General features: G+C 40.3%; 1 protein-coding gene across 4 annotated transcripts in view; it reads right to left on the bottom strand.

The window, feature by feature from the left end:
* Positions 1-23,191, bottom strand: part of HELZ (helicase with zinc finger) — a 135,739-nt gene extending 112,548 nt beyond the window's left edge. For 2 of the 4 annotated variants that reach the window (XM_030533979.1, XM_030533981.1), the window contains exons 1-3: positions 23,114-23,191; positions 3,600-3,827; positions 2,651-2,687 (exon numbers count right to left, since the gene is read on the bottom strand). In XM_030533979.1, coding sequence (XP_030389839.1) covers positions 2,651-2,687; positions 3,600-3,809 — 247 coding nt within the window. In that variant the 5' untranslated portion in view covers positions 3,810-3,827; positions 23,114-23,191. Of the gene's footprint in view, positions 1-2,650; positions 2,688-3,599; positions 3,828-15,377; positions 15,398-23,113 lie in introns of those variants that run through there. The other 2 variants (XM_030533980.1, XM_030533982.1) reach the window with 2 other exon arrangements.
* Positions 23,192-23,816: the final 625 nt, after the last annotated feature.

The raw sequence follows: 23,816 nt of genomic DNA, 5'->3' as shown, positions 1-23,816 counted from the left end.
CAAACAGATACTTTCCTTGACATTTGCAATAGCAAAAGGATTTATTTCATGATACAGAAATGCTCCAGTCCAGTAGTAATAACACTTAATTATATGTGTTACCTGGCCAGAAAGAAAATATCGTTTTTAAGAGACTGAAATATTAAGTAAAATTATGCATGCAAATTGTAATAATATAGGAAGCCTGTTTGTTAAAGTTACAGTCAAAAATAGACATTGTTGTTATTGCAGACGACATCACCACTTCTGTTTCTACTGCCAATCACCAGGTATGCAATTCTTATATGTGTGTAGCTCCCACTAACGCTAATGGGAAGTTTATAGGCACAAGGACTGCAGCATTAGATTCTCAAAAACACATCAATTCTCCCACTTAATAAGTGTGCATGTCGTTATGGGAAATTATGTGAACACATCAACGAAAGAATAGTCCCAAAAGAACATCTATATAAAAAATGACAGGACATATTTTCAACTATATAATGGCAACCAAACCCTGATTTTAAGATGCCTAAAACATGACTCTCTGAATTCAAACCACACTGCGGCTGCTGACAACAATTTCAGAAGAGACTTATTCCCAAATCAGAAGGAAAAACAAAGCTCCAGAAACTCAGTTTTAAGATGTATGACAGTTAATAATTAGAATAACATACCTCAAACTTTGGATACTCAGTTAAAGATATTTTATATATTTAATTGAATGAAGTTATTTAGCTAAAACATTCTGTTGCAGTAGGCCAGCACATTGTAACTTTTCATTTTTAACAAAATTCTTTGAATATTTATGGAATAATTTAAGAGATTCACCCTTATACTAAGCCCTTGTGCTTCTACCAGTAAATACAACTGTTTGTAGAGAATACATACTTGTAGCGTACATGTTAGAGCATGCATTTAATTGCTTTTAAATCAAAATGAAGTCATTGGTGTCTGCAATATGTCAAGTCTTGTAAAAAGTCCTAACTGCAGATTGAATAAAGCTTTTTCTGTCAAAAAGGTTTGTGCATGCTTCAATGGATACCGTTATGGCAGACAAGCCTAAAACTTGATACACACATGGCATTTTTATTTTAAAATGTCCTTTCAATAGTAATAAAAAACTTAGACCCACCAAGACAACCTCTGCAGTGGTTTTGAATGCTAGCTGCTAGGAGAAGATCATTTAAAAGTACAGAGTAGAGGAAGACAATCAAACCTGCTTATATATGTTATAAAAATCGTCCTGGTATTAAAATTGTTCTAAAATTACATATTTTAAACCCGGAGAGAAAAAAGGATTTGTATGTATAATATGCTAGATCAGACTTTTGGCTAGAACAGCCCTGCAAGTGGGTCTGATTTTAAAGACTTATCATGGCCAGAACACTGTTTAATTTTTTTTCCCTACCATGCATTTCAAAAGAGATCTGTTTAAATTAAAAATACATGTTAATCTGCACTACAATTGGCATATTTTTTCAGCAATTACCATATTGTATATGCCCAATAAGGAAAAATATTCTTAACTGTATAGCTCCTTTGAAATATTCAGGTATCTGCTATACATGCTGAGAAGAAACAAAGATAGTCTCCCAGTGTAAGTCACAAAGCTGTCTCAAGGATAAATCCTACTCTTACTGCAATCAATGGCAAATCTTCCATTTGACTTCAATAGGACCCAGATTTGGCCCTCAGAATATTAGCCAATGAAAATACAATTAATTTAACGGCATTCTCTCTTCTCCCTCCTCTCGCCATTATTCATCCTTCCATGCATATCTTCTTGGCTCTTTATTCATTGTCAGGAAGGACAACTGAGCTGGCCAGTTCAGAACAATGCATCTCTGGCTCTAGCAGCAAATACAATAGGTGGATTTTAAATATAGTACTGTTTAAAGGACAGCATTGCATGTGATGAATACACAGAAAATATTCAGAAGGGATAAACTCTCAATCATCTCATCAAGTGAATACATCTATAGTACAAGTAATCACACAGTCCCCATTTAACAATTGCTTTCAAACTGAATCAGAGTTTGGGGAAATCTTTGTATTACAATTCAAGATTAGTTAAAGAGTCAGGGCACCAAAAGATGGGACCTACCCACAGTATAATTTATTTCCCAAGTCTATGTTAATAAAGCCTGACTCCATGCCCAGTGAAATAAATGAAAAGAATCTGATAGTCTTGGGTGCTGGATCAGGTCCATAATAAAAGAACAGAACTTTAGCACGGATGGTTAATTCCTCTATAAGACTCCAATGCAATAACGCACTAGAATACATATTTAACTTAAAGTATGGGCTTTATTACACGTACTTAAGGACTTTGCTGAATAGGGATGAATTTAAGCATGTTCTTAAAGTCAAGCACATGCTTTGCTGAATCATGGCCTAAATGCCTCTGGGAAGGCAGGCAAAACTGCCAGCTTCTTCTTGGCCATCAAAGGGATTCGTGATCCACTGGTCAGCTGCCACCCTCCACAGCAGAGGTGGCTGTATTTCAGTGGGGTTGTACTTACATTATAAACCAGAACAATAATTTGGGTAGGACTATTTTATGACATTAAAAAAGCAAATATTTTGATATTTGTTTTGGAATGTTCTGTAATCCAGAGAACTGATTACATGTCGTTAGAAATCACAATAGATAAATAAACCAGCATACCATGCCTACAGTCTTCATCTGCTTGTCCATAGTTTTTCTGGAAGAAGGAAAAAAAAAAAGGTTTAAAAACAATATTATTCCAATCAGGATAAACGACTTCCTGTTCCAATCAATAACTCCCTTTGAAACGTCAAATAACCCATTTGCTCTTACACATTCTATTTTTCAAGGTAGAAAATGTGATATAGTTGAAGGTAGATTAGTTCAACTTGAACTTTAGACATGGGTCTAATACATTCACCTTTAGAATGTTGTCTTTTTCCAGGACTCTAACCAAATGGGTGTTTTAAGAGAAGAGGCATCTGTGTGTTTGTGTGAAGCCACAACATGCGGAGGGAAACAGAAAACTATCATTTCCCATGTTTGCTTAAAATTCAGACTGTTACCTGTGCATTGTACAGTTTACTTAATCTTGCACTATTATGGTGCTGTCAGAACCTGCAGGGTCTATACGGTACTTGAAAAATCACAGTTTGTACATGTTCGGTAGAGACTTGCTAGAGCTTTGCAGCTAAATTCCCTGAAGATCCCATTCAGATAGGCAATCTTAATTCTGGCACTTCCTAACTTTTGAGTGCTTGACTTTGTAACCTTATTAATAAACTTTTAGCATAGTTTTTATGTTAATTTAATATATATAATGTAATGCATTATTAGTGAATATTTCTGTTGCTGGAATAAGCTTCACCAAAGATAAAATATGTTTCTTTAGTCAATCATTTATTCAGATCCAAACTACACTTGGGTCCCAATCCTGCAAGCTACTATACACAGGTAAACAGACCCCTGCAAAACTGAATCCTTACATCTACTTTTGCAAGGAGGGGTTTTATGTCCAAGCAACATGACAATGATAATAAGGTTCTGATTTCTAATTAAACATTGAAAGATAAAAGGCACTTGATTCTTCTTCCCAGGTCACCTGATACTATTAAAGAGTCACACTCACAAGTTGTAAAAAAGAAGCAATTCTATAGAGAAGACTCTCAATTTTTATGCGGTCGATTTCAGCCTGGCATGCCTCCGGGAAGTGAGCTGGGGGGTACTGGCTGAGGGAAAGGAGTGCCTCCGTGCAGTGCTTCACAGCCACTTCATAATCCTGCTGTTTAAGTGATTCACATGCTTGTTCACATGACTTCTCTGGTCTTCTGTCTGCCATGACTCAGGGACAGAAATCCTAAAGAGGGGGCAAGGGGATGATAAATGTAGGTTAGCTTTATACTGGTGATCAGATTTTGGCAAGCCTCCTTCTGTTCTCACTTTCAAGGCACCATAATCTTACCCCATCTACCCAGCTCCACTCATGTTTCCTACCTCACCCCCTCAACTTTTCCTAATCCTTTCTTCATACTGCTCCTTTCATTCACCTCCCCTCTTGATCTTAGTTTTAGCCAGGATTCATCAGAATACATAAGCACATGCTGAACTTTAAGCCAGTTAGTAATCCCATTGGTTTCAAGTTAGGCACGTGCATAAGTACCTTACTGAATGATTACCCACCCAATGCTCTGTGCCTTCATTAATGACACCCCCTATCCTTCGAGAATAACCTACTTCCTAGTCATCAAGTGTCTTTTCTCTCAACCTTCAATCCTCTCCTCCAAGCCACCCCTCTCTCCAGGAGCACTTCTGCTCTTAGAAGTATGTGGTCTCAGGCCGGTGAGTGAAAGTAAGTAAGAATTTTAAGTGGCTTTGCTGTTCATTTCCAGTCTCTCTCATGTTTTATTCATATTGATGTCAGACAGAGCCCAGAAGGCCCAAGTAGGTTAGGTAGCATTATGCTTGCTGCCATCTTCATTTTTTTGGGACTTTTGAGTTTTGTTTTTTAAGGTGTAGTCTTTTAGAAAAGAAAGTGTAATGAGGGTGGGTGTAGGGGCTAGCTGGATGCTACCAAAACTCACTTTCAATGGTTTAAGGATGTTTTTTGTTTGAGATAAAGTTTATATCCAAGGTGGTAAGGATTATCTTCCAAAAATATACATGGTCAGCAAAGCACAAAACCTTTCAGTAACTCCCCTCTACAATATTATCCCTCCCATGACTACATTTAGATATATTTTACAGGTTCAGGACAGCTATTTTAGTTTAAAATGGACTTGATAAGAATTTGTTTTGATAGCTGAAGCAGGGAATGATGCAATTTCTCATTTTCTTTTTAGCAAGCAGCTCACCTTTGGAAAATTTTCCTAAAATAAATTATCTCATACTGTTATGAGATATGTATAGCTCTTGTAAATATAAAATCAGCTTTTGTGATATTTTAAAATAATTTCCATCTCTAGGACATTAAAAATTCACTATTAGAAATCCCCATTATGTTTGATCTTTCTAGGTTTTTATCCATCTAAGGAGCCTGAATTTCAACAAGTCTAAAGCTCAAATAGATAAGAGCAGGCCTTTCCCATTTAATCCACTGTGCCTTTTTACCCATCACCACATGCTCTTTCACAGCCAATGCTTAAGCGGAACACTGTAAACAAGAAATGTTCAATATGTTTTACAGCAGCATGGTGTAATTCTCTATTTGTCTGGTATAATTCTTAATTTAATTTTCAGAATCACAAGGCAAATGAATGTCCAATGTTTAAAGATTTGTAAGAACAACTTTGACTGAACCCGTCTTGTTTTGATATGTTAGAGATGGCTGTGTGTGTGTAGGTAATTTTGTGTATTCTGCCTTTATCCTGATGAAAGACTATAACTTTACCTTCTAACTTAACAGCGATCTTCCAAATTCTACTCTCTCTCACCCACCTAGAGCTTTAACTTTTGCTGATGGAGTAAAATATCATTCATGTTTTCATTATCATTGTCATGGTAAGGACAAGCAACAGATTTTGTGCACTTAAGCACATGAGTAACCTTATTCACCTGAGTAATTCCACTAATGTCAAAGTTACCCAGATGTTTGCAGGACTGAGTCTTCAACAAGTATAACGAGGAGTCTGGTGGCACCATAAAGACTGCGGCTACAGACTAACACGGCTACCTCTTTGATATTCAACAAATATACCTTTTTATTACTATTTTGGAAGGCTGACTTGCAGTTTTATAAAAGACAGTAACTATGATTTTAAAAAATCATTTGAATCATATTTAAAAATTAAAAGTAATTGAGGCACATATGCAAGTATCCAAGTTTGACTATCCTGACACACTATTCCTGCCGTTTAAGTGGCCACTTATGTCACACACTAGTGTTTCCAGTCCCTGACTGAATGACTTCCAAGATGGCTACATGGATACTTCCAGCATGGGAATTCATAGCCACATCAGTATTCAGAAAGGATGAAATCCCAGCCCCATGAAATCAATAGGAGTTTTGCCATTTACCTCACTGGGGCCAGGATTTCAACCCAAATGTTTTATTTCCACAAATATTCTCACAAGCCAAATTTTGCAAGTGTTCACAAAATCAAAGCAGATTCACAGATTTTGTTCAGATGAAAGTTTGCAAGTGCTTTTGTATAGTCCACACTCAGTTCTCATGTGTCCATAATGTAAAAGGAATGAAAATGGGCTCCTCACTTGATCGGTTGATTCCACCAGTAATCACTGGCTTGCAATATCTATATATATAGTTCCCAGTATTTAGCTCCAAGCTGTGGAACCAATTGGCAAATGGAATAGAAAATTAGCTCTACCATAGCCTGCAATGTTCAGTTCACTCATGTTTTTGCCCATAGTAAATTTCCCATCCTTAGGACTTGCTCCAGTATTAGGAACAAGTAATTGTTGGAGGAACCACAAATGAAGAAATGGGATTGGCAGCTCGTTCTCTGAAAGACTCAAAAATTTAAATTACATTATCCCACTACAGAACTACAAAAAGAGGATTTCACTTCCTCCATGACACTTTTGATTTCCTAATTCCTGCCTCACCACCCATATAAACAAAACTCCCTGGACCATTGTCTCATTAAACCTCTTTACTGTTTGAGGTGTTTACCTCAGCAGCCTAGGAGAGCTGTAGCTCCAGACCTTACTTTAACTGTTCAAGGGTAGGAGGCGGTAATATACTTATAACTGATAGGCATATAGCTTCTTCAGAAGGTAGGGTGTCTAACCGTTCTCCCCACAACCTATTACAACACAGAGCAGTTATTCCAGCTTTGAGATAAATTTACTCCCAGGGACCACTGTGGTCACTGAGCAGCCATGCATCAAGGTTAAAAATATCTTGGAAATTAAGCTCACCACCTACCAACTGGCTCTGCCACTTTTCACAAGTTGTCACCTTGTAAAAGAAAAAAATATTTTATTTATGAATTGTCTTCTACGGGCTGGCTGAATTCCTGTTGAATCAGCTGGCCTGAAAAGGAGCCAAGTTTCACACCCTGAGCAGTGGCCTTTTATGCTGAAGAGGCCACACAATTTCTTTTGGTTAATGCTCATCCTTAGAGAGCATCCGAGGAGCTATACCAGAACTTTACTTAATCTAGAGTTTTGGTTGGACTGTATACCTACTGGACTAAACTGTGTCACAGGCTCTGCGTTGAATGCAGAATGTTGAATATAGACACAGAAGATCTACAGAACACAGAAACAGGTAGGGAGCCTCAGAAGGCCAATTTATTAATTGAATTTAATCCTAAAAAAGCAAGCTGATACTTGGGCAAGGTACGGAAACTGACAAATTTAATCAAGAAACAAAGATTAATTTCATTTTGTCATTCACAATTCGCATACTCATTAACAAAATCTGCTCATTCAATTCTAACCACATACAGTACAGGGCATGTAGACATCTACGGTCATACATCTTTCAGAACTTGTCTATTGTGGTTCCAGTGCTGCTCACGTACAAACAGTCAAGAATAATAAATGTTTGTATGGGCATGGAGAGGAGGCAGTTGTTAACTGAAATTGATTTTCACCTCCTCAAAGATTTTTTTCATAAAATTCAAATACAACAGTATAATTTCTAATTTATCCCATGAGTAAGCATGGTGTAGCGGTAACAGAACAGGACTAGGACACAGAGGATGTGAAGTCTATTCCCAGCTGTGCCAAAAATTCTCCCTTTGTGAACTTGCGCAAATTACCTATAAGCCTCAGTTTCCTCCATCTCCAAAACAGGGATTAAAATACTAACTCCCTATAAGAGGTGGGATGAGGATTATTCAGTGTTTGAGAAGTGCACATGGAAGTGCACATTTATATAATTATTTAAACTTAGGAATTGTAATAAAGCATCAACATTTTAATTATGTTTTATACAGTTTTAGGATATGGTTTGACACTACAATCCATGTGATAACAATGCAAGACTAAATACCACACAGGCAAGAGTTTATGAAGTTCTTCCCTAGGATAATCCAAGAAACTGAAGAGGTCTTTTAGCTCCTCATCCAGCACCTTCTGGAGAAGGCACTTTAGCATAGGCAAATTTACCTAATAATCCATTCCTCCAAGTTTTGGAAGGGGGGTTAGTCTGGCCCCGCACTCCCAATAAAAAATTACCAGCCTCAGTGTTCTTAAAGCAGTAGAAAAAGAGGAATGATGAGGTTGGAAGGAAGAACTATAAACAACAAAATCATCTAGCTCATCTATTCTAATGTAAACGCCATCCTTCCTGGCATACAAGAGGCTTTTGAAGAATTACATCATGGCTGGATAGTTGGTCCAACAACAAACCAAAACTAAGTGGAGGAGGAGAGACAGTAGAACTGAACTACAAGTTTAGTATTTTGGGAGAAGTTCAGCCCATGATTGTGCACCACTATACATCACAGCTTAATGGTGTATTTTATGGAGTTAAAGCCTATGATAAAGCAGACAAGCTGACAGCTAACCAGCTAAGGCAAACAGATCTAGGTTCTTTCTCAATCTACCGCAGAGAATCCACTTTCTACCTAGTCAACCAACAGATGATGTGGCTGATCCTTCTAACTGCAATGGCACAAGGATTACGATCAAGGTCTTGTATGCCTATTTGTACATTTACAAAGTAGGCAATTCAGTAAATATTTGCATATTTTAACAAGCATTAACCTCTCAAGTCAAAGATTAATGATAGAGCAGTTATGTCCAACCTCTGGCCCTGCAGAGCAATGTCTTAAAAAGAAAACAAAATTGAAAATGAGCTCCCTGAGCCACACCCTGAAATTTTTAAACTGAGGAGTTTTGAACCAGACCCATCATTAGGCAGAGGAAACAGGGGGCACGGCCTCCTCCAACTGCCCCCCCATTTCTCCTGCCCCCCACAAACAGCTCTGCTCCAAACCAGAAGCACTGTGAGATGGCTTCCTGGCAATTATTTTAAAGAGACAACAAAAGCCCAATGGAGGTTTCTTTTATTATTATTATTACAAGATTTCACTTAGAGTACCTAATTATTAGAGCTAAGTGAGTGGCTGATTTAGCATGAAAACTGTTCTTGTCTACCTCTTAAATAGGGTACGAATCACAGATCTACAAAGAATTAAACACAAAAATCTATGTTTAAATAATTTAAGAGTGGGAAAATAAGATGGCAGCAGAAAGAAAATTCAAGTTTAAAGACCAGAACACTACCAGTTGGGAGGGGTTGGAACCCAAACATCCCAGTCTAAAATATTAATAAAAAAGAAGTTACTAAATGAATTTTATTAAATGTCTAAACATTGGGAGAAAGAGTATTAACGAATAAGGACCAAATTCTACAATCTTTACTCAGACAATCATGTCAATTACTGACTTTATTTGGCGTTTTGTCAGGATGAAGACTGCAGGATTTGGCCATAAAATTTCCATCAGCAACAATCAATAACTTTATTGATCCTGATGCTCATCATACAAACTATGTCATTATAGAAAATGCAACACAACCACACAGTCTTTACAAATCAGAGGTTTCAAAACTGTGAGTAGTGATTCTAATTAAAAGACGTTCAATACTAAGACAAATTAGAGAGAAAGCATATGAGATAGTAAACATACAATCACTTTACCATGTGCCCGGCACTACACATGGTGCAGCTCAAGAATTCCAAGAAAGACAGTGAGCTTACGTAAAAATGGAATGTGAACTACTCATAGCGGAAGATCTTAAAAATCTGCTAAGGGGCTTGTGGTAAATTTTTCATTAGGAGAAGGATGGAAGTTGGATAGCAGATAAGGACAAGGCCCCTGTGACTTGAACATGTTCTAAATATTTTTTTTTTCAAATTACCAGCAAATATGGTGTTTGTTTTTTTCATTTACACATGCACCTACAGCTCTGGGTGGGTGCATTTTATAATTTTATAAACTGGAATAAAGCAGACTAGTACACTACACAGTAAAAATAAATGTTACATACAAACAACCTGTTAACTATCATCTCACTGTGTCTGTGATTGCATCAACATTTTACAGACAAAAAAAGATGACTCATCAGTGTTTAACTGTCAACACTTAGCAAAGATCCAGTATAAATCAGACCATGTTATTTTAGTAAAATAAAAAATAATATGCACACCAACAACTATATCATCTTACATAGTAACTAAAAATATATACATTACAAAACCTTAATAGACTCTTAAGTTTCTACTGACCCAATTTTAAGGCTCACCCACAACTCTGGATGAGGCTGATTGTAACTCCAAGTTGCCACTCGAGTCCTTTAGATTAGTCAAAATTATTATTGTTACTTATTTTTTTCATCTATAATGATAATAGAAACTTACTTACCTTTGCCTATATTTTTAAGAAAATAAATCAAATCACAAAAGAGTATTGTTCCAGCTAAAAACCACAAAATAAAGTTGCACATCAAGAAGAAAACAAAGCTCTTTGCAGGCAAAGACTTCTACTTTCCTATTGCACTCTCAGCTCAGTCTGATAGCTGTACAGTACCATGAAAATCGTACATCCACAAACCAATACTTAATAACAGGAGAGTAGATAATGACATCAATGCAAAAGAATTATGAACTATATTGCAAAAAAAAATGTTAACTCCCAGATGTGTGGGATAGAAGTAAAAGGGAAAAATTAAAAGGTTGCTTCTGTTTTCTTCAAAAGCATAGTAGCAAATATCTCTTGCATTCACACGCTGGTCATAAGGCTACTGCAGTAATACTATGTATGCAGCACTCAGAAGTGTGTTATGCATTTCACAGAACACTACAAAGGCTAAGTCCCTGCCCCAAACAGCTGACAATCTAACCTGTTTTCTAGAAAGAGATGAATTACTCCATTTATAATGTTGTGCAATTGCAGGCAAAATGGCCCTATGTTCAAAACTGATGTGAAATCTGAAATCAGTCTACAGCAAGAAGAAAACTTATGTCCAGGGTTGACTGTAGCACAGCAGCGCTTCAGAACTTCAGATACATGGCCTGTGAGAAAGGTGATATGACTAGATCTTAGAAGGAACATAATGAGGTAGAGTGCTCCAAAAACACATCTTTTAACTTCAAGACACCCACTGAATGAGTAAGTACTTGTATTGTCTTTCTACCTAGAAGAAAGGCCAAGGAGAGGACAGCCAATCAAAAGGGCAAGTGGTCAATCTTTACTCATGTGAGTAGTCCCATTCACATCTACTGAATAAAGGCTGCAGAACTGGGACCCAGCTTCAGAATGGATGGGTGGTAGCCAATCCTTGAAGGCTTTAAGCAGGGTTTATCCTCACAATTCAACAATAATAAAAATGGGATGGTATATTACATTAAGCAAAGACCTGACCCCAACACCTGCAGCCTTTGAACTCTACAGACATCACGTATGGTAAATTATAAGAATTTATAACATGTTGAGATAGATTTCAATACAGATACCCATAAGCTTTTATTTTGTTTACTGATTCTGGAATCAGTGGGAGAGAGAGGATAGTCTGCACTGACAGTGACATTATATGTGGAGAAAATGGATAAGGAAAAAAAGAAAGACCATTTTAAGACCTTTCAATTAACTTCAGCTAGTGGCCCCCTAGGATTATTATCCTCTATTTAAATTGCATGTGTTATCTCCTCGAAACCTCTACCCAATTTACACTGACAACTCCTAGTCAAGGGATTTGTCAAACTGATTTAGCCGTGTCACGTCAGCTGCCTTTAACAAGGTATCTGTTGAGCAAATCGAGACCTCTGGCTTAGAATCTGAAAATTATTTACACAATGTCTAGATCTAACTGCCTCATCCATTACAACTACATCACTAATTTCTTGATCTCCAGCCTTTCAAGTGATCCATTTTTTCAAGGCTGTCCATAAAGTGTTACAAGTGTGTGCGCATGCCAGAATTGCCTGTACAATCTTAATTCACCTCCTTGTATGCAGCATTATGATACACGATCACATTTTACTTCTTCCACAGGACCCCTACCTCATTTAGTGCACATAATGAATGGATAGTGCTCATTCACTGAGCATCAATTCAATATGGTGTTTTTTCCACATTGTTCAATGTGTGGCTTCGAGCCTTATTTTACTGTGTGCTATTCAAATCCTGCCCTAAAGTCGGAAATATGATTTCCCTGGGGGCTATTCTGTGATACTCAAGACTTCCCTGAGATGAGGTGGTATTATATTCCCATTTCAGAGATGGGAAACTGGGCACAGAGAGATTAAGGTCAAAATTCCACTACATTTGGGTGTCCAATTCGACATACACCTCTACCTCGATATAATGCTGCCCTCAGGAGCCAAAAAATCTTACCATTTTATAGGTTAAACCGTGTTATACCGAACTTGATTTGACCGGCAGGAGCGCCCAGCCCCGCCCTCCGAGAGCTGCTTTACCACGTATATTCGAATTCATGTTATATCAGGTGGCGTTATATCAGGGTAGAGGTGTGCTTTGTACCTGATTTTTCAGAGTACTTAACATACTATAGCACTCCATATATTCAAGCATAGCTCCAACTGACTTCAGCGGAAGCTGTGAGTGCTCAGCCCTTTTTCAAATCAGACCCCATGGTCTCAAACCAAGCACCCACAAAATGAGGAGCATACTAGTAGAGACCATCTGTGAAAAGTTAGTTTAAGTCACTTGCCCAGCATGACATGGGAACTCTGTGGCAGAGGCCGGGATAGAATCCAGTTCTCCAGGGCAGCATTCAGCTGCTTTATTCATGAGACCACCCCTTCTCCTCTTGTTATCTCCTATTTCATTCATTACACACTTTCCAACTTATGCAACAAATGAGGCAATGGTCCTATAGACAACAGTCTCCTTCTGTATACAACCCTGATTCATCCTCAGAGCAGGTCCATCCTTTGCACTGAATGAGGCAGGGGTCCTTTGGAAAAAATAGTACATAATAATACTTATTATTAATAATAATTATACTATACATAATCTTGTATATACTATACATAATCTTGTAATTAACGACTGTATCATAATACGTGTTCAAGGGAGTTGCTCACATAATCTTAACTGAGGCATTTCCTAACCTTTGAATGCATGACTCTGCAACCTTAATAATGTTCTTTTAACTGTTTTTTTCTGGGTATAATTTCCCAGATTTTTTAAAGAGTAAACAGAAATTCTGTCACACAGCATCATATTGAAATCAACTCATCAGCAAGCAGAGTTGGGACCTTTAGTTCCATCACACAGACCTCTGCCACTTGAGCTAACAGGGTAACTAACAGCAGCATCCTTTACGTAGAGCAGCATGAGAGGATGCGGCACTATGCCAGTGTGTTTCACAGACATCTGCTGCCACCAGAGGAATGGCGAGACTCAGGGATGTTGGGTTTTATTCTAGGTGATGGGGGAGTGTGCTCTAGTGTGACCCATCTGCTTTGTACTCTCCAACTTGTCCTTAGCCCAGTCCTCTCTTTTCCCTACTCCTGGCTCCTCGTCCTGATCCTATTGTCCTCGCCTAGCCAGTCTCAGTCTCCACTGCTCAGGCTTCTCATTGCAGTGTTATTCTCCTCACTTATCCAGTCATAGTCTGACCCTTCTGAACACTCCATCCCAGTCTCCCTCTCCCCACTCCCAGCCTCCATGCCCAGCTGTTCCGTTACTCCCATCACTTCCCAGTTCTTCATCCAGTCGGTCTCGCTCCCCTACTCTGGCGTCCATTCACTCTCCTTCCTGTCCACATTTCTCATCCCCACTGACTCCGAGTTCCAGTCTCCCACGTCATTCCATCTGAATCTTTGTTCCAGTCTCTGTGCCCAAACAGTACCAGTTCTCCTGCTGTACCTCAGCTCTGTCATATCGATGTTCCCTCCTGGCACCCTGCCCCACTGGTTCTCTAACCCAGTCTCCTCTCCCATCCAAACTCCCAGCTTCAATTTCCCTCTTTTCCCCTCCCCCACTAGCCTCTGGGCCACCTCTCCAACCTCCAGACCTCTTGTCTCAGTCTATTCCCCCACCCAGTCTGAGGGTCCAGTTCTTGTCCTCTCTGAATTCAGCGGCTTCTTCCTCCACACTCCCATAGCCCAGAGGGGAAGGGGGAGGGAGGTGGCACAGAGAGCACAGGAGAAAGTGCCCTGAACCCAGGACAGAACACAGCAGACCAGGGCTACAATTGCAGAGAAAGTCCTGCTTAGCCCATCTGCAGCATGCATAGTGTGGACAGAATATTTGAGAATTTTTCAAAAGCTTTTATATTCGCCAGATTTGGACAGATTTTCATGAAGATGACAAAATACACATCCCTGAAACAAAGCTGCCCCCCCCCCAAATTTAAAGTCCCTGATCCAAAGTAGAGGTGGTGCTAGAATTTTTCAATGAAAAGGATGCCAGAATTTTTAACAATGTATTTCACCCCAACCTGGTTCTTGGAAACGACTAAACTGTTTTGGGTGAATTATTTTGGTTTTTTTTACAAAGCCTGTCAGAAAATTTCAGCCCAAATGGGTAAAGTTTGGTAAAGTGATAATCAAAAACAGAGTTTTATTATAGGAAATGTCAGGCTACCTTAATAATGGGCAGTATTACCAGCCTTGTCTACAATTCTTTCAGTTTCTTTAAAGAAATCTCTTTCTAGATATAAAACAATTGTTCATAATAGCCCAGTCCCCCAGTTAAACTGCAGTAGCCTGTATCGTGTACAGTTATGTGTTCTTACTGCTCTGTCTCAAATAGATGTTCTCAAATGTTTCCACGGTGTGGACCATATCTTAATAGAAAGATTCACCAACGATTACATAATTAAGTCTGTGAGTCTGTCATAGAGGTCACGGAAGTCACTGATTCTGTGACTTTCCAGGACCTCCACGACTTTTGCAGCCAGCAGGTGTGACTGACTCTAGGGCCACTCAAGCAGCTGAGGTGGTCCCAGGGTCAGCCTTACCACCACCACCCCTGCAACAGCGGCGATCCTGGGCCGCCCCCCGCCAGAGCTGTGGGAGTCCCACGCCACCCCCCGTGGGCAGCGGCTGCTGTGGACCTGGGCCAACGGGGCTGTCCCCTGCCAGGAGCGGTGATGGCGGTCCTGGGCCGGCAGGGCTGTCCCCTGCCAGCAGCAGTGATCCTGTGCCGCCTCTCTCCCCCAGGAACCAATGGGCATCCTGGAGTCCCCCCAGCACCAGCAGGAGCCGCAGAGCCCCCCTCCAACCAGCAGGAGCCCCAGAGGCACCCCCCAGCACCAGCAGGAGGCCCAGAGGCCCCTCTCCAGAGCAGCAGCTGCACTCACAGACTCCTCCAGAACACCAAAGATTTAGTTGGGGTATTTATAGTACAAGTCATGGACCGGTCAGGGCCCATGAATTTTTGTTTATTACCCGTGACTTGTTCATGACTTTTACTAAAAATGCCCATGACTAAATTTAACCTTACACATAATAATAGCTCTTACTAGGTATCTGAACAGCACCCGGCACAACAGGACCCTGATTGGCATCTCTGGGCACCACTGAAATATAAAATTTAATTACAATATTGGAGAATTCTGGCAATCCCATAGTTGCACAGTGAGCTTTCAAATCCCAATACTGTCCAGTGCTGGGTTGTCAGACATTGCTAAAAGTATTTTTTCCAAAGCATCAGCTGTGGGCACAAATACTTGTGGATCTCGGATACGATCCAATATCTGTCCCTTACATTTTCAAAGCGGTGCATGGGGTTAACTCATGTCACTCTAATTAATACCAGTTGCAGTAACAGAACAAGGCCTCCAAGCATTCCTTTATAGGTATAGGTGTCTATGCGGAATGTTTTAAAACACATTTCACAGATTCAAAGACAACAGATATACTACAAACATCTCTCATAATGCTTTGAATATTATATTTAGCACTTCATCTTCAGTCTTTAGTCTTCAGTCTTCTATCTTTAGTCTTAACTAGGCCAGATCTACACAATTAGGCCAGGTCTAAACTAAAAAGTTAGGTCAATCCAGCTATATCATTCGGGATGTGAAAAATCACGTCCCCAAGTGACGAAGTTATGCTGATCTAACCCCCAGAATAGACAGTACTAAGTCCACAGAAGAATTATTCTAGCTACCACCTCTCAAGGAGGTGGACTAGCTACTCCCATTGCTGTAGTGAGTGTCTACACTGAAGCACTGCAGCTAATTAAGTGCAGACATAGCCTTAGACTCCGGAGTATCCAGCTCATGGTCCTGTGCTCAGATCACAACTCTCTCAGATTTCTGCAGTAAAATTCTTTTTAAAAGTAAGAAATTATTTGTCCCATCATATCCCTTTCTGGGAAACCCATGAGAAATTCTCTTTCTCGACAGCTCAGTGGTTCCAAGTCTCAGTGGTGCAGTCCTACTGCGTGCTGCCAGAACAATTTGTCCTGAAATGTTCAATTTTCATTTTCGCACAAGAACATTTTCCACTTTTGACACATCCCAGTTCTACAAACCGGATGACTGAGGCTATGTCTACACTACCGCGGTAAGTCGACCTACGCTACACAACTCCAGCTCTGTGAATAACGTAGCTGGAGTCGACCTACCTTAGGTCGAGTTACTGCAGGGTCTACACCACGGATGGGGGTGGGGTGTATGTGGGTGGGGTGTCGATGGGAGAAACTCTCCTGTCGACTTACCTTACTCTTCTCATCGGGAGTAGAGTACAGGGGTCGACTGGAGAGCAATCTGCTGTTGATCTTGCGGGCCTTCACTAGACTCACTAAATCGACTGCCAGTGGATTGATCTCAGAGCATGGATTTTGGCTATAGTGTAGATGTAGCCTAAGAGTATGGCTACACAGTAGTTGGGCACGTGCCTCCCATCTTGTGGAGACAGACTCATGTTAGCTCGGCTCAAACCAGCACACTAAAATCAGCAGCGTGGGTGTTGCAGCTTGGGCAGCAGCTCAGGCTCTTTAGCCCATCCAATCACCTGGATCTAAGCTTGGGTGAGTAGCTAGAGTCTTCTCCAGAACAATGAGCTTGTCTACCCAGACTAGGAGGCTTGCTCTCAGTTATCATGTAAACTAGTTGTTTTGAACTTTTTTTCATTTGTGGACCTTTGAAATATTTCAAATGGAGCTGTAGACCCCAATTCTGGCAAGAAAGAGAAAGTGTGTGTGTCTAACTAGCCTAAGGCTAGCAAAACAAAAGTCACTCACTTATTCGGAAGCCATGTTGGCTATCCTTCACCATCCTACAGGCGAGTGCTATAGGAGTTGGCCAAAGTGCCCCAATCCTATAAACACAAACTCTATAACCAAAACAGCACTTCCAATAATATCATGGACACAATGCTATCCTAGGATGCCACTTCAGTACTGACTGAGAAGCACAGACCCTGAAAATTGCCAATCTCCGAAGCAACCCTAGGATTTTCCTTGGAGATCTCCCCTCTAAGCAAGAGGAGAAGAAGAAAGCCTGATTTTGCTTGATGCATGAGATGGCACAAGCTCAGAGTCTAAAAAGTTATTTGCTGGATGTTATCTTGTGACTCTCAAAGAATAGTTGAGAATCCCATTAGTTGGTGAGGAATTCAGATGAGCTCTGGGGAGGGAATATTCTTTTGCAGAAGTATATAGCTTTTTTTTTTAAAAGATACTCTAGGAGAAAATGAAATAACCATGTAAGAAATTAGAATAATATATGAATAAAAACCTCTTGTGCATCTCCTCAGTCACAACTCTACTTTTTACTGTGAAGACCTCTATATTTTTGTCCGCAAAGTTATGTTATTTTTTTGGTTTGCTAAACCAATGTATATTTTGCCAGCAAATTAACCTTATATTAAACACTTTTGCTACTGTGACAATGCAGATTCTCAAGAGTAGCAGTCTTCAACTTTGGCAGAGTTACTTATTTCCTTTTTTAACATACAGTCAATAGGTCTCGGTTTGTAACATGGATGTCCCAAAGTTCTAAGCAGTGTAACTTTAAATGTCAGTGATAAACAATATTTTTATAATGTGTAGCTATACAAAAATCTTGCTAAACAATCTCAGTACAATGTGATAGAGAAGCTGAATGGCATTGCCACCGTTTCTGGATAACACTTACTCTAAAGGTCACAAAGCCAGCTTGGAACAAGCCAAATGCTGCTCCAGAGGCAGTGGATCCTAACTTTCACTTAACTCCTATAACTCCGAAATATACAAATTCTGATCTCCTGTCCTGTTGTTATTCGTATCCCTCCAGTTTACTCACTAGAGCTCTTAGAAGCATTAGTCCTCCCATTGATTAAATGAGGGTAGTTCATGAGATGTAGTCCCAGCCAATATATAACCTAAAGATTACAAAACATACACCTTTATCTGGCCATTCTTGATCCCAGAGATATTTCCTGAGGCTACACAACAGAAACAAACCAGGCAGGGGATTGCAGTAGTGACTTAGTACATAATATCACTGCAACAACTTTTCTAGTGACTCAGCAGCAGTGGAAGCATACAGGGGCTATTGCTTCTTGGACAAGCAAGATGGTTTACTATTAATACCAATTCTCCTTTCTGCTAATGTGTGTGGTTACTTTTACTCTGATCTGACAAAGATTCAACACACGCCACACCAGTCAGAAAATTTGGTAGCTCACTGCTCCCTTGTAAATGGGATGAGGCAATGGCAATAGATGAGGACTTTCAGTTGTGGAATGGAGCATCTCAAGACTTTTAAAATGGCCTTCGTGAAAAACTAAGTCTTGGGCTTGCTGTTGCCTTTGCCTACAGTCTGGCTTTCACATCATGAACCTGCAATGTGATCGTTTGGGCACAAAGGGAAAAAAGATGAGATGAAAAAACTGAGAGTTGCTGTAGATGGCATTGTGACTGCCCACCGAATCCTTGAGCACACCAAGGTATTATATCCACTGTAGCTAAGTCAGACATTCTAACTTACCATTGCAGTGGAAAGGCAACAGGAAGACAAATTTCAATTTAGGTAATTACATTCTGCGTGTTTAAATTCTCCATGCAGTTTCAACTGTATACTGTATTTTTTACCACCTGTCCTAAATTAGCATACAGTTTTCAGTGTTTCACTCCAAAAATGAGTACACTTCCATGTATAGTTTGGATCTCACTTTGTAAAGCACCTATGTGGGGAAGGGAGGAAAGCACTATATAAAAGATTTATTTTTGCACAAGACATTTGCATTACATATCACCACCACCATAACAAAATCACCACATGCCAGTCTGTGTTTCAAGATAGCAGTCCGACTTTGCAGTAAACTAAAATCACTGCCTATAGGAGGGGGTTTTTTTTGCCAAAGAGATTAGGAAAAGGGCTCAGATGCTGAACAAAGTCTCCTGGCAACAAGAGGTGGAGAGAGGAGAAAAGGTAGGCCTGTTTTCCTGGTTAAAACTTCCCATGAAACTCTCTTAAGCACTGTCTGTTTTTTTATTGAAAAGTATGTCCTATATGAACTTTTCAAATGGCAATGTCTGTTTTAGTGTTCTCTTCCTCTTTTTCTTTGGAAAAAAGGATGAATAGTACCTAACTCCCTTTACTTGAATCTGGAATGAAGAGGCTGGAATATACATATACTATTTTCCTACATACATTCTCCTAGATAAGGCTAAGGCTTTTAAGAGGAGCCCTATCACCAAGGGTTGCTAAAGAAATGGTAAAACAAATGGGGAAACAAAAAAAATTGTTTATTTGTTCTGATAATCCCTAATCCATCATACAATTTATAAATTTAAAGGGAAAAAATAGAATAAAATATTGTTCAGTGCTTGTAGCACAATGGGGTCCTGGCCTTGAGGTATTTCTGCAACCAAATAATAATAATAAATGCAAAACCCTGATAGATGAGCAGGAGAAGAAATCTATAACAAAAATCCTGCTGCCATTTCCTCCTCCATACTAAGCAGCCGGAGGACTTCGGTTGAAGTGGAACATTGTAATGCTGTTCCAAGAAGACAACCATGACAGGGGCTCCTCAGGCTAAATGCCCCCTGTACCAGGGGCTCAAGTAGATTTTAGGGAGCAAATCAGGGCTGGATGCACAGAGATTCATTAAAATCCATGGCTTCTTGATCTACATTGACCCACCAGCCATTTCCTGCCATCCCCCTGCTCCAAGAAGGGGAGCACACCAGCTGCACAAGATATTCCAACCCCGAGGCTGCAGTAGTAGCCACAAAGCAGCTCCACAATTCCCGCTCATTCCCCAAGCAGGCTCTCCCTACTTAGGCTGGGGGCCAGGATCTGGGACACAAAGCATATGTCATCCCAAAGCTCTTTGCTAATTTAGACTTCACTCCTGCAATCAGATCTATATGGATATCACTGACCTCAATGAAGGAGCTCCACAAGAGCACAAGGATCAGGGGCCTTAAACTGACATACCAAGTTACACACAGGGATGGGTTCACTCACTACTAAAATCACCTGTAGGATGAAACACAGTAACTAATGCAGAATGATAGGACACAACAGCTTAAAAAAAACAACACACTGGAAGTGAGGAAAATATTGAACTAAAATGGCAAGGGGAATTTAAGCAAGCAAAATAATTATCTGCGTTGCAGGAAATCTTTCATCAAACTATCATATTAACAGATGCAAAGAACAATAATAATTATACCTAGCTCTGATATAGTGTTTTTCATCCATAGAACTCAAGGCTGTTTACAAAGGAGGTCAATATCATTATCCTCATTTTACAGATGGGGGAAATGAGAAGGTATAGGGGTGAAGCAACTTGCCCACAGTCACCAATCAGATTCAGTGCTTGACCCACCAGGCCTCCCACCCTCCCCAAACACTCATATCTACCATTACATATATTTTTATTTTACACTGAGATGGAAATTTCTCTCTGTGTCTCTAAACCCGAAACAGAAAAAATGTAATTACAAGTGAAGACCCTGATTCTGCAATCACAGCTGCTAACATGGACCAATATGCCCACGAAGAGCCACTCTGCAGTCAATGGGACTCCATACAGGGGCAGGAGTCCTTGCAAATAGACTTGATTGCAAACAAAATATGGGTTAATGTGCTGCTTGCATATCTCACTTTAACCTTTAGTCACTCGAACAAATAAAATATAAACTTCTACAGCCTTTCAAACTTAGGAACTACAGCTCTAAAATACTGATTTTTTCCACTAATTAATCTAAGTCATTAAAAATAACCTATGTTCATACAATAAGAATTAAGGGGAGGACTGGAAATAAAATTTACATTATACACCTCACTTGGAGATGTTACAGCTCCAATTTTTCCTGAACTAAAAGTTTAAAATTGTATTAACAGAATAAAATGAAAATAGAATATATTGCACACCTTCTGGCTGCTCCTTTGCTTAACAATAAAGGCATACAGTTCTGTGGACTAGAGCAAAGCTGAGACACCGAAAACTGAATACATCCCCTGCTCCTAACAATTGGATGCAGTGAAAACCAGGCCTGCCATAATCTCATTCATCTAGAGAGAGAATCCTTCACTCTTTATAAAACTGCTTTCAGATTAATGAAGTAGCACTCACTTGTTGGATGTAGGATTTTTCCTCATTTGTTTCAATTTAACATTTAAAATCTCCTGCCTTGTCTAGAGATTGGAGGAATTACTACTCCACACACAAATTCTCCCATCAAAACCAGCTCTGATGTTTTCAGACCTACTAACTTCTCACTCACGTTGTGTTTAATTTTTAAAGCAGATGTCCATCTTACAACTAATTGTTTCAATAAAATTTTGCAATTTATAAATATTATTATAAATCTCACTCCTTCCAATCATCTCCTGAGGGAAAACGATGTGAACTTGACAAGTTGACTCATGTTGTGATCCGTTTTTTAATTGTTTTTTTACAAAGTGTCTGTTCCTTCACCAAAGGATTGTTATTTTATTTTTTTCACTATTTCAGTAATGCTATTTTGGGGGAGTAGAAAAATGATGAAAATACCTCCTATTCACAATATGCCAGCTTGACCAGCCATGATGAATGCAGATCTGCTATTTGGGTCATTAATTGGAAAGCAGTTCTAAATCTCATGACTGATTTTTTTCCACTGTTTTTTCAGTTAGATTGCAGCTATGTTACATCTTTCTCATTATTTTAAATCTCCCTCTTCAAAATCAACCAAGCTGGGACTGTCTCTGTGAAAAACAATAATGCTAATGTGCCAAATCCTCACTCATTTTGCAATTCATATTAAAGTACAGTTTGTAAGACTGTTTTCATCCAGTAAAAGGAAGGAATTTATTTTGTCTTGTGTCAATTATACATTTAAAATCTCCCTTTCTTCAGAACTACCACAGCTTGATCAACTCTGATATATTCAGACCAACCAACTTCTCATATGTATGAAAATTACTACAAGAAGCTAGTCCTGCCAACACTTAAATGCAGATAACGTCACTCATGGGAGAAATCCTAGCCAGAACTGGGGTCTCTGTTTGCAGGTTTCCGCCCTAAAAGAATTGTTAAGGCTTTGTTTGGGGACAGATGGGACTTCAATAAGACCTTTCCACTTTTTAGCTTCCACAAGATTTTTAGTGCATAAACAGTGATTTCAGAGGGTCTTTCTGGGTTAAGTCTCCTCACTTCGCATTGCCTTACCTTGGGACAGCCCCCGTGTGGCAGTCAAAAATACAAGTTTACCAAGCCCTCGCTCATCTGGGGCTTCATTTTTAAGGCAGTTGTTAAAATCTGACTTTTTTTTTTTTAACCTCTCAATAAACCCTAAAAAAAATTTTTTTTTAATATCTCCTTTTCTTCCCTGGGGTCATAAACTCCCCCACCTCCCCCCACCCGGTGTAAAAACCCAAAAGACCCACATCCCCCAACCCCACCCCTGAAGAAACCCCTGACCCGGGGGGTGGGGGGGAGAGCAGCCAATTGTGTGGGAGGCATCAGCCAGCTCTGTCCGGCCTGGGGCGGTGTCTCTGTCCCTGGGTGTCTCGCCCAGGGGGGCAGCTCCAGGCTGAGGCTGGTTGTAAACAGCCCCTGAGCTGCTGCTGCTGCTGCAGGCCCCTCCGCAGACACAGGGCCCTCTCCAGCCGGCACTGCTCAGCCTCCAGCCCGGCCAGCTGCTTCAGCCCGAGCCGCCGGGAGGCTGCTGGGCCTCGGGGGGGGCCCGATCCCCTCCCCGGGGCTCTCCCAGGCCGGGCCCCCCTGCCCTGGGCCCCCACAGGGAGGGAATAGGGAAGTCCTGACTTACCTGTCATTACTTTCTACGCCATCTTGGATCCACTTGTCAACGTCCCCACAAAGCATTGTGGGAAAAAAACCTCCCCCCACCCCTCTCTCCTTCCCCCCAGCCCAGGAGCAGAGCAAAGAAAGTTAGAGGGGAGCCAGCCAGGCAGGCGGGCGGGGGGGTTGCTGGTAAAATCAAAGTGGGGAGACCCGTCCCAAAGGGAAGCGGGGGAGGATCGGAGTGAGGGCATGGAGCAGCCAGGCTGCCTGGCATGCTCCTGTCTGGGGGGTGCTGGACAAGGTGGGCTTCCCCTTGCAGTGTTTTGCCAAAGGAGTGAGATCGCTGGCTCCCCATGCACCCCGGAAGCGGCTGCCGGAGCAAAGAGTGACTGCGTTGAAGCGTGCGGTTTCTGCTTGCTTTTTTCTCTCTCCCTCATCCCCCGGGAACTTTCCTCCTGGGGAACAGGTCACTGGCATGCATCAAATTGCCTAGGTCAGGACAACAGGTTTGGACGAGCAAATTATTTCACTATCTGTTTTCCTTGCAAAATAAGTATATACTATATTTCTAAATGTGGGGGTTATATAAACGTATCATTGGATTTGCAGACATAACTACATGTAACTGCATTTTCTGGGGTAGGGTTTATTGAAAATAGGTGTTTCCTCTTGCAACTTTTTATTTTTCAAAAAGCATGTACCCGTTCAGAAATGCATTATTGGATATT

Source organism: Gopherus evgoodei, chromosome 15 (assembly GCF_007399415.2).
Source record: "Gopherus evgoodei ecotype Sinaloan lineage chromosome 15, rGopEvg1_v1.p, whole genome shotgun sequence".
Classification (NCBI taxonomy): domain Eukaryota; kingdom Metazoa; phylum Chordata; order Testudines; family Testudinidae; genus Gopherus; species Gopherus evgoodei.
The sequence above is the reverse complement of the archived record's forward strand: the minus strand, read 5'-3'. Positions and strand labels throughout refer to the sequence as shown.